Here is a 15,272-nt window from a genome sequence, read left to right on the forward strand (position 1 = left end):
TTGAAATATTTGATACCAATCAAGTTAAAATGAATCTAAACTGGTTACTAAATCAAACATTAAAAATAATTATAAAAATTAAAACAATTCCATTTTGTACGAGGATTTTATTATTATTGTGTTATAAACACGCTAACAAAAACCAAAGAGCTCGGGTTTCAATCCATTCAAAATATCAAGGCACGTCGCGCATAATTTTTCAATCTAGAAGTCATGCCAGCATTAATTTTAAAATAAATTCAAATTAATTTAGTTTCAATGAAAGCGCAAGAGTGTGGTATATATTTCTCGCAATTAAAAACACGTTCTACCGCCTTCTGAAGCACACGTCTGCTCGTTTACTTCTGCCAGACACCGGGCTGCTTCATTTTTCTTCTCTATTGCATTTGAATTTTGAAGAATTATTGAATTGGAAAACAATGATGAAATCCCGGCTTCTAGGCATCCGATCTCGAGCGCCTCGGCTCTGGTAAGCTCTTTTGTCAATTCTCACTCATTTTGTACAATGCCCACTTCATCCCATGCATCTGCATGTCACATATACTCACACGAAATGCCCCACAACGAAACCCTAAATTGCACCACAAATACCAATAATTTAACAGAAAGAGGTGAAATTATAGTTGCTATTACGAAGGTAGAGGCTACTTTCATCGCCCCTCAGTTGAATGCATGGGACTTGGACAGTTGAACAAATGGAGGGATGAATCCTGTTTGTTCTAAATTGTCGTGGGTGAAATGGTGAACAATTGACATCATGGCGAACACGTTTTCCAATAGGCACTTGTCCTCAGCAGCATGCTTATTCAGAAGGGGCTGGTGGGGACCTTTCAAGTTAGATGAAAATGCGAGTGCTTAGTAAGTATGGAGTATTTAGAAGGGAAAAAATAAACCACCACTTTTTTCATCTTCACCAAGGCAAAAATTGAACTTCACTCCTATTCTTATGTCTGGTCTGAGAATCTAACCTTTAGTTATTCCTTTACCAAATAAGATCTTGATCTGCCAGTCGGAATTGTAGATGATGCACCCTGTTTTATTTGGTTATTTTAATCAACATAACCCTACTGCAATTCATATTTCATATTCATTGGTTTGCAAAAGGTTTTTTTTTGTTGTTTTGAAAAAAATTATATTTACGTCTGTCCCGAGGGAGCAAATTATAGGCATTGACAAAAATGGGGCTTTTGATTTGCAGATATCTGCTACCGAGTTGATCTGTAACAGTATAAGTTCTTTCTTTGTGTCTGTCAAAAAGTGCAGTCAGAGTTTCCTACATTCCTATAAACCACCCATAAATTTGATATATTACGTTTTTTTAATAACTGAAATGGTTAATAATTAAATGGAAGGGAAGCGACGACTGCACCGTACATCATTTTAATACAATCCATAGCAAGTCTAGCATTGAAGTTTCAAAAAGGTAAAATATGCAAGCGGACTATCAAAAACCCGTCTTGCTTTAGCAATTTTCTTGAAAAGGGTATCTTTTCTAGTGTCGAGTTCTAATAAAATGTCTTAACATAAATTTCGTTGTACAGAATAAAAAGACATGGAAAGATTTTTTTGAAATTCTGTTCGTGCTGGACATTCTGCATATTTTCTTAACTGAGCTTGATGAACAGGAGCCTCCTCCAGTGCTTCTCTGAGAGATCATACTGAGGTTTCGGGGCTTCTTTCTGAGTTAGGAATTAACTAGGCAAACATGTTGTCTTCAAAGGTCAACCTCTCTATTTGAGTATTTGCATTGTGATTTTCAATTCCAAGTATTCAGTTTTGACCTTCAAAGTTTCAAATTGAGTATCCATGTTTTCATCGAGAAGAGAAATTTCTACCTGCAGGTGTTCATTCTGTTGGGTCAGCATCCTCACAACTCTACTCACTGATCTGACTCCTATCCCCTTATTTTTATTCCCTTGATGGCGGTTTTCCTTATAAGAATGACCTCTTTGGGGAGGTGGAGATCCGGTTAAGTTTTAATTGGGTGTGGAAGTCGATCAATTATGGGTTAATTGGATAAGGAAAGTCCCTCATAGGATAGTTTGCATGTTCCATATTCCTACTTTTCAGCCATGTTCCAACCATTACCCTACTAGGCTTATGCCTTTGAGCTACCCATTTGTGCATTTGACCCTTGTAGCAATGTCTGCCCTATTATATATGCTCATTTTCCTTCAATGATTTACCATACACTATTATTGCAAGCCTTTATTCTTCCTATTCTGGTTCTAGATGGAGGATCTACATATTGTTAGAATTTGTCTTACAAGCTGTGTGGGCGAATTGACCTTTTGTAACTTTGCCAGGTTGCAAGTGTCACATCCACAAGCTTTCTTGTTCCCTGCCATACCCACTGGAAAATGCCAAGCAATAAGCTGCTCCTCACTGTAAATTGCACCATCACTTGCAGTACTGAAGAAAGAATTCAAACTCCCAGTGATGCTGTTGCTGCCCTCAATAAAACACCACTCAATTCCCAACCACAGTTCACCACTAAAATTCTCCACTGTATGTGTACACTAGAGCTCGCTACAGAAATTCCCTTGAAGGGAATTGCCACAGAGATCCCAGAATTTGTCTACACTAGAATTTGCCACATAAATACCCTTGAAGGGAATTGCCACTGAGATCCCCATTGAGAATTTGGCACAGAGGTGCTAGGGTTTGAATTATCCCACCTCCAAAACTCGAAGCTATTCCCAATGCCATTAATCTTTGACTCCACTTGAGCATGGGAGTGTAATGGCTATGTACGAGGGGGTGATGGGTATTCTTGTTCCAAGGTTCTTGCATTAGATTCAAGTGCCACTTGTCCTTACTTACCAAGTGGCAAATTATCCTTAAGTTGCTAAATATCATATTCATGGAGATGAATGCTAATTGGAGCTACCTAATTTTTACTCAACATACCTTGAATCATCATTGTTCCTTGATTTGCCATTTGTATCCTCTTGTGAATTCTGCTTGTGGAGTGTTACCACACACACTCACACTTCTTGTGATAAAGTTTGAAAGATCAAGTGCAATCAGAATGAAACTAAGAGGGGGCCACTGTCACCTCACCAACCCTCTTTTGATCTCCAAGTCGGCTCTCCTTTGGTTTAAGGCGGGCTTCCCTATATTAAGATTGCTAGGATTTAGGGCAATGAGCTCAAGGTGATATGAATGTTAATTCTAAGCGAAATGATTTTTGTAAAATTTAGGTTATGAAAGATGATGGAAGGTGTTGTAGCATTTTTTGGTTTTGGTAAGTTAGAATCAATTAGTCAAAAAATGAAAATATTTTTCAAAAAATGTTAAGCTAGGATATGGACAAAAAGAATATTGAATAAAAAATGTTAGGAAATATCTTGATAACATGTCCATATCAAAGAAAATGTTAGAATAGATGCCCTAAAAAATGAAGGCAAAAATAAAATGTTAGGTTAGAGAGAAAAGCAAAAAGCAATAAACTCTGAAAGTGTGCAAGTCCAAGTGCCACTACTTTTACTTTATTATGCAAAATAATGGTTGTGTGCAGCTTGTCATAAATGCCACAACCCATGATAGTCAAATAGTTTAATCTTAGCTAGTTCATGCTTTAAATTTCATGTTTATAGTTAGAGAATAAAAATCTAGCCAAATTTAATTTTGGCAGATCAGTAGTTAGGTAGAGAATAATAAGGAGCTCATCAATTTAATCTGAGCCCTGGGATGTTATAAGGTTAGAATTAGATAGTTTGCTTTTCAAAAGAAAAAGGAAAGAAAAAGGTCTACTAGCCTAAATGCACCCAATTAAGTGAAAGAAAAAGGTTAGGGTAAGTAAAGGGTAGGTAGAAGAAAGGTTGCAGAAGTACAAAGTTGATTGAGGCATAAGCACATTTATCATTTTTGATCATGTGTTGCAGTGTGCAGGGGCAGTTATGAAGGTGAAAAGATGTTCACAAGTTGATTTGGTTAACGTCCCTTCATTTCATTTTACCCCACACTACATATTTGCTAATTTCCTCATTATCCCATAATTTCCTAAGAAAATAACCTTTTCCCTTCATTTTCACCTTTGCCCTTTGGTTTCACATATTTTCCTAACAATTTACCCTCCAAACTCATTCCCCTGTGAAGAAATCACTTTCCCCTTGTAAAATTCCCTAAAAACCTATAAAAACCCCTTATCCTAAGTTTTATTCCCCCCTTCGCTTTATTTAACTTTAACTCCGCATTCATCATTTTCCTGACAAAACGTCTAAAAACCCTTAAAGACTCTTTAGCCTAAGTTTTGTCTCCCCCTGCTTTATTTTAATTAACTCTGTTATATTGCCATTTCCTGATATAAAAACTCTTTTAACCCACCCTTGGTGTGGTTAACAAATCGCCGCAGTTAACCTTGGTCTCACTCTTAAACCCATTGCGATACATTTAATCGCACTTTATTCATTAAAATAATTACAAATCACTTGTAATTATTCCCCGGGCCTTGCTAATCTCCATCGATCGCCCTCCGTGCAGCTTTATTGCGCGATAGCCGTTCGATCATCCGCTCCCAGATCTAACGACCGACAACAATATCGCGCGCTCCCTATCTCCTAACTTTACCCGCTTGAGAGCACATGAGATTCATGGTTTTGCTCGGGCCCCTTGTGGTTACGTGGCAGTCCCATGTTAACTCGCGTGCCCTCGGAGAAAAACCACCCCACGGCCAAAAGCGGTGCGATGAGCCTCCGAAACCGCTCCCCACGTACGATAGAACCATCTGCTGTTCACTTAACCCCTCCGCGCCAAATTTTAAAAGTTTCCCATTTAAATTTCAAAACCTTCACTTTCGCTCTTTTCGCCTGTTTACATAGTAAAACCTCTATAACCCTTCCTGTGCCACCCTGAGCCTTTGCAACCTATTTTGACCTCCGATTACATTCCAAACACTGCCAGGACTCCATCCATACACTATCCTGTTCCCTGAAGCCATTTCGGCCCTCCCCATCAGCCTGTGTTTTTCTTATAAATTGTTGTATTTTGCAGGCGATCATATAAAACTTGTTTGTTCCAGATTCACAAGGAAATCCATTCAAAAGCCTTTATTTAGAAGAAAAAGACATTTATTAGAGAGCAGAAGGAAACAATTTATAAAAGCAGTAAATGATAAAATAAAGAAGAAATCCTTCACATAGAGACAGTAAATGTTAAACAGAGGAGACAGATAAAGACATATGGTTAAAAGACAAACAGATGAAATATACAGAAAGATGATCAATATCCAACTACCTGATACTGAGACATGTAAAAACTAAATGATTTACTGTTGAAATACACAGTAAAAACTTGAAATGTACAGTAAAAGTAAAAAGCACAGTAAAGGTTATTGACAGGTCAACAAGGTCAAAGAGTATCAGATGAAAGGTCATAAGTAAAAATGACATCCAGCGTGAAGATCAAACAGCCAAGTAGCTTAAAGGGCAAAAGATCAAAATCTAAAGGACAACAGAACCTAAATAACAGGGACAACAAGCAGCAGTTCAATAGCTGTCTCTATCTTTTAGCATGAAGATATTTCCTTTTCCTTGAATAAATCTATTTTTGTAAAAACAGTTTAGGATATTTTCTTAGTTCTACTGTTGTATAAATAACTTTCCTTACGAGTTATTATGGGTTCACCATTGAACCAGATTGACCATGAAGAAGGGTTGCACCCCTGATGAAGCATTTCAAAACACTTGATGTACTTGACTTTTCTGGACCCTTAATACAAAGCAAAGGATTCTGAATTCAATTTTACACAGTTTGTGTTTCCTATAAGTATTTTTAGTGTTACACATTATGTTTTTCTTCATATTCTTATGTCTTACAGAGATACCTAGCTAGGAATAATTGTGTCTCAATCTATTCCTATAAGTTTCTGAAGTGATAATCTATAAAGAGAATGGATTAATGAACTGTTTGTTTAATTAATTCCCTCTGAATCAATAAATCATCAACATCTTGTTGTAAGCATAAGCATATTCTCTTGAACCTTCTAAACATCGATAAGAGGTTTTCATACTTATGATTATTCAATTTTCTACCTGAAATTTGTGATAATCATATTATTTTGTTTCTACTCACCACTATTCAAGCTTTATCAATGTGTGAAATTTTATAGCAGCTCTCTGTTTTGGCATTAATATTATTCAAAAGGTTAGGCATTACAGTGTTACATCTGTTTCATTCATTGGTCCTCCAAATTAAAAACAAAACCCCCAAAACAATTATCTTTGATGCGTTGGCTTGATAGCTGACCATTATCAACTCAGAGGTACAACAAAAGGACCATAGACTAGTGTCTTTTCATTGGGCATATGGGGTCAACAAGTTCTCTCTTGAAGAAGGTCAAGAACCGATCTTGGGTGAAACCTGTAGGAGTCCATTACAAACCTTAAGAGTCTTCCTATTGGATGACAACTAGTGTTGCTCACTGCAAACCCTAGAAAATCATCTGATGTCCTTTAACAAGATTTAAGGAGAATATCAAGAGAAGGTTCTCCACTAGAATCCTTCCCAAGGTTTACAAGATAGGATCTATTCAAGAATAAGACAAGGTAAAAATGCACCTTCACCACTTGATAAATACATTTGCACTTTATGCCTTCAATAAAAAAATCCACAAAGACTTAAAAAAAACACTTATTAGGTCAATTAATGCTTATCCATAAACCCTAGCCATGAATCTTCCATCAAACTTGAGAAATCATCCACATTTAGTCTCCTTAATGAGGTGCTTTATTTTGCCATTAATAACACCAAATCCATGATAAAAGATCTCCAACAAATTTCAGAAATTTCACACTTGGTAAGGGATTTTTCCCCTAATTCAACCATGAGAAAATGAGAAGAAATCCACCTCTTATTTGCAAAGGAGGTGCTCAACTTTATTTACATAAAATATTGGGGTTTTAAGTTAAAAACCTCTATTCTAGCCTGTGGAGAGGCAAAAGGCCCTCTTCTACAATTATTAATCTAAATTATACAAAAGAAGGGTTTTGCAAGCAACTTGTACAAAAGTCACGAGGCAGAAGCCCTCAAAAGTGAACCATTTCCACATATGAGGGGTATAGGAGGCCTTTGCGTGTAGTATCCAGCCTCCAAAGGCCCTTCAACCACGTACCTATTCAATCAAGTCTTCATTGATCTTTTCAAAGTGGGCACACAAGCCCCAAAGGACACGTCCACAAAACAATGACAAGTAAATGTCACATGATGCCATATCCAAACTCCAAAGGCTTTCTAGAGTTCATTTTCTTCCACAAAATCAACAAGTAATGTTTATTGAATGTATGAAGTATTGATGTGCTTATCAAGCGTTAAAAGTACATTTTTCTTTCTATTTTTCTTAAATATACCTTATCTTGTAAATCCTAGGAAAGATTTTAGTGGAAAATCCTCCCTTGAAATAATTTTTTAAGGCTTGCCGAAGGACATGGGAAGGTAATCGAGGGCTTCTAGTGGACTATTGCAGTTATCTTTCTATAGGAAAACTTTAGGGTTTGTCCAGGACCTCTTTTTCATTTTCTTTCAAGGAAGTTTACTATTAAACTATTTAAGCACCCCCTTGTTAGTTTATGTAGCATTTGATGTGTTCTAGCCCCGAAATTTGGTGGAGAGGCTAGAATTCATGAGATCTCCAAAACCTAGAAATAGTTTCTAGAAATTCCACCTAGAACTATCTCAATTAGATTATTAGCCGATTTTTAAATATTTCTTAAGTCTAAACTTATGAAATGTGGTTAATTAGTCAGTGTTAATTGAAATAAGGTGAGAGTCATCTAGAAACTGACACGGATTGGCTTCAAGATGATCCTAGCCATTGATTAAGATTTAATCTTGGCCATTGGAGTCTCAATAGAGGATTATAAGAAGAAGTCAATGGGCACTTGGAGAAGACACTTTTGTAGTTCAGTTTTCTTGGCAAATCGATTTCCAGAGAGCAACAACAGTTGCCAGAGAGCCAGAGATCGAAGCTGGGTTAGTGGGGGACAAAGACAATGATCCAGAGGAAGTTTTCCAAATTCAGAGAGGCAACAACAAGGGGCCGAGTTATTCCCAGTGAGGTAGCGCAAAGCACTGGGTAGTTGCTTCAGAAGCAATTCAATTTTGCTGGAGAGAAATTCATTTTTAGTTCCAGAGGCTCGACAGAGGGTCCAGAGTGCTGGAGAAGCAATTTCCTCAGCAGAGACAGACAAAACGACTTCATCAGAGGCAGTTCAAAGGCTAGATGTCATAGGGTCAACGTAGAGCAGCACAAAGACTGACGCAGAGGGTCCATGACGACGAGTGTTCAGAAGAGGAGTTGTGTTGGGATTGCTTGTGGAAGAAGGGTAATTCCCTTAAATAATTTTGGCCAGATTTACTTGCTATTTGGATTACCAATTGGGCATCCATAGATTGTACTCAGATTTCACTACTACATAATAAAATAAAACCCTCATTTGCTGCACCAGTTTTCCCGCATTGGGTTTTCCTGGGGACTTTTGTCCAAAAACAACGGTGTTAATTTTTATGTGTGTGTGTGTTAGCATTTCTTAGTTCCAACGCTATTTTATTTCCACAGTTTTTATTTGTGAAGGTTGCAGTGTGTTTATTTTGATGTTGATGTAGCAATAAACTGAATAATTAATTTATTAGTTAGAAGAAATAATACCAGTTGCTGCAAAAAGATTTCAGTTTTGAAATTTTCACTGGTATCAGAGTGTGAGTGATTAGCCGAGAAGCTCAGAAGTGGAGAAAGAATCTCACTGCTCAGAGGGAGTAGTAGGTCGAAATTTGTTGGACACCTAATCCTCTAAGGGTTGGTGTGGAAGCTGAACAACCAAAAGGAGTCCAAGAGACCACTTGGAATATGAATCCAAGGGTCACACCATGTACTATAAATGTATATCATTTGTTAATAATAAATGTACTCTCCTGTTTATCATTCATATTCTGTTGCTGCCATGTGTGTGTTTAACATGGTATCAGAGTAGGCGATCTCTTGCCCTGCTCAACTGTGAGCCACTTGTTTACTATGGCCTTTCTTACATGCCAGTCCTGTACCTATGCCCATTATCTTGATATAGAAAAACTAGCGTTTTTTCCCTCATACGCAAGGTCACATGTCTTATATATCTGCTTTGTAACTTCTCTACATTCATATAACTGTCAGTTCTGCAATTCTGGATGTAACGTACATTCCAGCAATCTGAAAATAGAGGCCTGGGTATTTTAAGAGTCTGTCAACTCTGCAGAACCTACCTGCCATTCTCAGCCTAACGCTCAGCCTATCGCTCTCCCATACAATCGATCCACTGTGGTATACTTTGCCCTTTCCATACGTTATACTTGCACCACACTGCGTTTTACATTGGCCACACTCTGCAAACACATTGACTCTGGTTTGGCGAACCCACAATTGTCGGTTCCTCTCCCTTGAGCCTCTCACATCGGTTTACATTGTTTTTGATGATACGTTGTGGGCATCCCTCTGTATCAAGCCTCTTTTGACTAGATTCCAAATTTGGAAGGTGCCTGAATGCTGAAATCTTGCCATGATTGCTGTCTGTAAATTTTCAGCGAAATCTATGAGAATGTTTCTGCGGAGAATCTAACAGATTTTGCAGGTTTTCTTCTAAAAAAACCAAAAAGAATTGAATTGAGTGTTATGGGTTTTGGCATCAGAGCATTGCGTTGAAGACCATGAAGTTGCGGTGGTGTCGATTTTTGAAGAGATTTCAAAATAATTAATATTGTTTGTATCATATTCTGCGTTGAAGAATGAACTCGGAGAGGAGGTGTAGTCGGTTCTCCAGCTCTGTGTCATATGCGATGTGACGGCCTGGCCGAAGTTGGCCTTCAGTTTATGAATGTCCCCGCTGGATATAGTCTGAACGATATTCTTCTCCACAAGTCGTTCAAATCCTGGCGAAATGTTGTGTCCTCAATGAACTCCTGCACCAATCTCTTCCCTGTGTATTACCATTGTTGTGATTGCCATACCTTTGTAGACCTAAAACCACCTTTCATGACCCTCCAAACTGCTCTCCACCGTCGCTGCTCTCCGTTGCGACCTCGCCTCCTCCAATGGTCATATAATACTTCTAGTTAACGCCTCTCAAATCACTATCTTCTGGTGTTTGAAGCCCGGTCCATACATACGCCCATTCCAATACCATCTCGCACATGTGTTGGCATGATAAATATAAAAAAAGGCGATTGTGTTGGCGTTATACTCCATACTCTCCCCCTGCGCATATTGTGTTGTTCGGTTAATGAACGACGCTTCCCATTCCACGAAGAAGAGAAACAACGAATATTATTTGGGTGTCCCTGTAAAGTCATTTGGGTCGTGCCAGGTTTATAATATACATTGAACATCCTAATCTCTATCAATGGACTCGAGAGGTAAATACACGTGTTTTTGTTATTTCTGAGGTATCTGGGCGTGGTGTTGTTCATAGAGTTTGGAGGTTTCAATATGTTGGGTGTCAAAAGGCGCCCTCCATCTACATGCCCAGATCATCCTCAATTGAAATTGACCAAGGATGATGCTCTCTCTATTTATGCTTGATTTTTCATTTGAAGCTGTGAATAGTGTTGTGTGTATGGATTCAGTACGAGAAATATATCAGCTGAAAATGTCATGTAGTTTTGCCACATTGAGGAATAAACTATTGTGGTATTGACTGGGCATCAGATCTGAATGGGTATTACAGTTCCCGAGCATTATCATCTCCATGGGATGTGAAATAGTCCGCGACTCATATTTTACACATCATTCGATTCCAGTTGCGCCTTTCCCTTTCATCCCCTCATCCACATACGTATTCTGATAGCTATAATCACGTTCTCGCATTTACATCCGATTCGATTCCATTTCTCGATAAAAGAGGAGAAGAAAGAAGCTATCGCCATATCATTGTGGTTTATTTGCTTCGTAAAGCAAGGAAAGATCCAGAGAAAGAGAGCACTTTACTGGGTTCACTAGAGAATTGCACTGAAGGTTATTTGAGCTGAAAAATGGCTGTCGCTCATGGAAATATACATGTTATTACCTCCAAGCAGGAGTGGGATGCGAAAATATTTGAAGCAACTTGGCCATCCATACCCTCATCCACATAATATTTTGACAGATTCTCCAATTACGACTGTGTTCTACATGGACCGACTTGAGACGGGATTTCAACATCTTCTGAGACCCTGATCCGAACTCTGTATGGATCAAACCCACTCTTGAGAGGATAATGACATTACAGTTTTGAAGCAAAGAGGTATTGACTTGTTGATTCCTTGTTATATTCACTACTGCATAAGTATGTATGGTTCATGAAAGTAGTGTTCTTTTAGCATCACAGTGATTGTTGTTGGTTGATTGGAACATTGATTGTTAAAGTCCAGAAAATGGCTATAATTTATGATGTATTAGATTTATTAAATACTTTGATACAGTCCAATGATGATGGGATAGTAAACATCAACAAGGACAATCTTTCCGATATCAAAAACTGTTTGCAGAATGCACAGGAAAAGATTGATTTTTTGCAGCTTGAATCTCAACTATAGCCCGAAGAATTACAATAGTGGAGTCGTCATTCTGAACCTGTTTCTGTTCAGAAGATTGAAACAGACTCCCATAAACAGCAAGACAATAATGTTACAATTCATTCAGATTTAGTACCCAATAAAGCAGAGTTACATGCAGATGCAGAAATTCAGTCTGCACTTCCCAAGTCGGTCATTAGACCTTGGGAAGAGCTTGTCCATAACAAGCACATAACTGGTCTTGGATATGACAAGGAAGTGTCCTTTCAAATTCCAGACTACTCCAAACCAATCCAATTTCAAAGTGCTGGATTTCTTCACGACGGTTCATCTTCACCTGCTCCTCATGACAGTTCACCTTCAGCTGTTTCAAATTCTGGTTCTCTTCCACAATAGATTGTGAAATGCCAACATTGTGACCGAGTTGGCCATCTGAAAGATCACTGTTTTGATCTTCATCCATGTAAGCACTGTCATAAAACCAGTCATTCTTCAAACAGATGCTTAAGAAACAAACCTCTTGGAAGAACAAAGATTCATCTTGGATGGATCGCTTCTTGGCAATGGGCATCAACAGCCAAGAAGATATTCTAGTCATATGTCAGAACTTGTTCTAGAGTATTGAACAATCTTGCAGATGAGTTTTCCCCATCATCTCACCTTCTATCTGACAGGGGGGGAAATGATGGTCATCTACAAGCTTCAAAGCCACATCAAGTGAGCCTGAGCCACAACCTGCCATACCAGATTCAGAGTTGTAGCCAGGGACAAAGATGCCCTTGTGCATGCTTTCAGCCGGTGATACCTCTTCAAAGAATTGGGGCCACTTCCTCTAGCAGAAGACTTCAACTTCTTGCCAGTTTCGGAAGAGTTCTAGGAATTGCATTAAGCATTCCAGAGTTGTTGGTCATCCTTAAACCATCACAGGATGAGACCTCCCTTTCATTGTTGAAGGTTTCCTTCTTCAAAACATCAGGACACTTCCTCTAGTAGAAGACTTCAGCTTCTTGTCAGTTTCAAAAGAGTTCCAGGAATTGCATTAAGCATTCCAGAGTTGTTGGTCATCCTTAAACCATCAGAGGTTGAGACCTCCCTTTTCAGGTTGAATTTCTCCTTTTATGCGGCGTGAGACCTCCCTTTCATGGTTGAAAGTTTCCCTCTTCAAAACATCAGAAGCACTTCCTCTAGCAGAAGACTTGAGCTTCATGCCAGATTTGGAAGAGTTTTGGGAACTGCACTAAGCGTTCCAGTGTTGGTGGTCATCCTTAAACCACCTCCCTTTATACCAACATTTCAGAGAGCACATTCAGCCTAGTGCTGCCATGCATTTTTGCACATTTTGTATTACAGCTCTCTTCTTGGACTCATACATAACCCTTCGGATTAAGGGGGGGAATGTTGGACACCTAATCCTCTAAGGGTTGGTGTGGAAGCTGAACAACCAAAAGGAGTCCAAGAAACCATTTGGAATATGAATCCAAGGGTCACACCATGTATTAAAAATGTATATCATTTGTTAATAATAAATGTACTCTCTTGTTTATCATTCATATTCTGTTGCTGCCATGTGTGTGTTTAACAAAATTCTTGAGGCAGCGTAGTGCTCAGACAGGCATGCTGAATTGTTGGCCAATAGTTCAATTTTCAGTTGCAGGGGTGCAGAAAATTCGATTTGCACAGGGGAGTGATTCCAACAGTCAAAGGGAGTAGTTGCAACTCAGATTTTCACTGAGTAGATTTTTGGTTGGACGCAAAGGGTTTTTGCGGCAAAACCAACGTCGAGTGGAAGAGAAATCACACATAGCAGAGGGAAAATTTCTCTCAGGGAACTTCGAGTCTTAAAAGTTCGATTTTTCCTTGCAGATTGGCAGTAGTTGTGAGCAGATCTTCTCACTCCAGAAGGGAGTGCGAGTAGCAGAACAACAACCAAGCAGAAGGAAAGAGGGGATTTTCGACAGTTTTCGAGATGGCCACTGTAGGGCTTAAAGATCAGGATAGGTAGGATGGATCATCCAATTAGGTCATTTGGAAGGCCAGAATGTCCTTCCTTCTAGATGAATATGGCTTGAAAGCCTACATTGATAATGTAGTGGCAGTTCCTTAGGATGCAGACCAGCTCAAGGAATATAGGAAGGAGATGGCGTGGGCAAAGCGTTTGATCCTGGATGGAGTCCGGGACCATATAGTCTCACATATAGCGGCCAAGGGAACGACTAAAGAAATGTGGGATGCTCTCTCTACGCTATACCAAGGTACTTCTGAGCAACGAAAAATGTTCCTAAAGGAGAAGCTAAGAAGCATCGAGATGTAGAAGGGGGAAGGCATAGATCCCTCCCTCACCAGAATTCAGGAAGTCTGAGACCAACTTTTGGCTGTTAAGGCAGCATCTCAACCTTTATAGCTAGTACGATTGCACTTAATAGTGTCTCAGAGGATTGGCAGGCCTTCGTCCAAAGTATATTGGGCAGAGACACGCTACCAGGATGGGACAAAATGTGGGCCAATTTGTAGCAGGAGGAATTGAGATGAGTTATGTTGAAGAGCTCCATTAATGGCAGTAGTAGCAATGGACAAAACGTGGTAAAGGAGGAGGAGAATGTGGCCCTCGCATCAAAGGGTCCCAGTCATGGGCAAGGGGAACAAAGAAAGAAGAAGAAGGACCTGTCAAAGGTCAAGTGCTTCAGATGTGGTGAGCTCGGTCACTACAACACGCAGTGTCCTCTCAGGAAGAAGGACAAGTCGAAGAAGCAGGACCAACAGGCAACATCAACTAAGATCGACAAGTTGTCCTCCAGGTTGGAGGAAGACTTCGCGATGTTGGCAACCATACCTCCAGGAGTGAGGTGGGGTGACTTGGAGTTGTAGCCCTAGAGAGCTACAAAGATTGGGCAGGGTCCTTGAGGAGTCCACCTCATGGATCATTACCTTGCTACGGAGGGCCCATAGTATTCAGTAGCAGGATGGATCAGTGGCAGTTGATGCAGTTAGTACCAGAGTGACAGTTGCAAACTAGTAGCAGTCAGAGGCTGAGGAGAGCAGTGTACTGTTGATAGCAGAGCAAGTGGCTCAGTGCAGAGTTGGCAGCAATGTAGATTCTTTAGTGACAGCGCAAATGCTTCTCAATTGCAGTAGTTGTAGTTGCAACAACAACAAATGAGAGTGAGTTGCAGTGCAGATGCAGAGTTGGTAGCAGTGTTAGCAACAACACAGATGCAACATCAAAGTTGCGTAGTAGTTGGTGCGCAGCAGCAGGCAGACATCAACAACGTGATAGAGGTGATACAAAGACAAGGTGTTGTGGCAGGATGTGCAACACTAGAGAGAGAACATAGTCCTTGCTAAGGAGTGTTAGTTTCCATAGCATTGGATGTGTTCTAGCCACAAAATTTGGTGGAGAGTTTAGAATACATGAGATCTCCAAAACCCAAAAGGCGTTTGTGGAAATTCCACCTCGAAGTGTTTCAATTAGATTATTAGTCGATTTTTAAATATTTCCTAAGTCTAAACTTAGGAAATATGTTTAATTAATCAGTATTAATTGAGATAAGGTGAGAATCATCTAGAAACTCACATGGATTGACTTCAAGATTATCCTAGCCATTGATCAAGATTTAATCTTGGCCGTTGGAGTCCCAACAAAGGATTATAAGAAGAAGTCGATGGGCACTTGGAGAAGACACTTCTGTAGTTCGATTTTCTTGGCAAATCGATTTCCAGAGAGCAACAACAGTTGCTGGTGTTGAAAAGCGTAA

At 39.4% G+C, this 15,272-nt stretch overlaps 1 protein-coding gene across 1 annotated transcript in view; it reads left to right on the forward strand.

Annotated features, from left to right (window-relative positions):
* Positions 1 to 236: 236 nt before the first annotated feature.
* The window catches only part of LOC149138026 (NAD(P)-binding Rossmann-fold superfamily protein), a 332,971-nt gene continuing 317,935 nt past the window's right edge, over positions 237 to 15,272 (forward strand). The window contains exon 1 of the mRNA XM_089448107.1: positions 237 to 469. Coding sequence (XP_089304233.1) covers positions 420 to 469 — 50 coding nt within the window. The 5' untranslated portion in view covers positions 237 to 419. The remainder of the gene's footprint in view (positions 470 to 15,272) is intronic.

This window comes from Pinus tabuliformis, chromosome X (genome assembly GCF_031772625.1).
Source record: "Pinus tabuliformis cultivar Carrire ecotype Pingquan chromosome X, CPIR1, whole genome shotgun sequence".
NCBI classification, from domain to species: Eukaryota; Viridiplantae; Streptophyta; class Pinopsida; order Pinales; family Pinaceae; genus Pinus; species Pinus tabuliformis.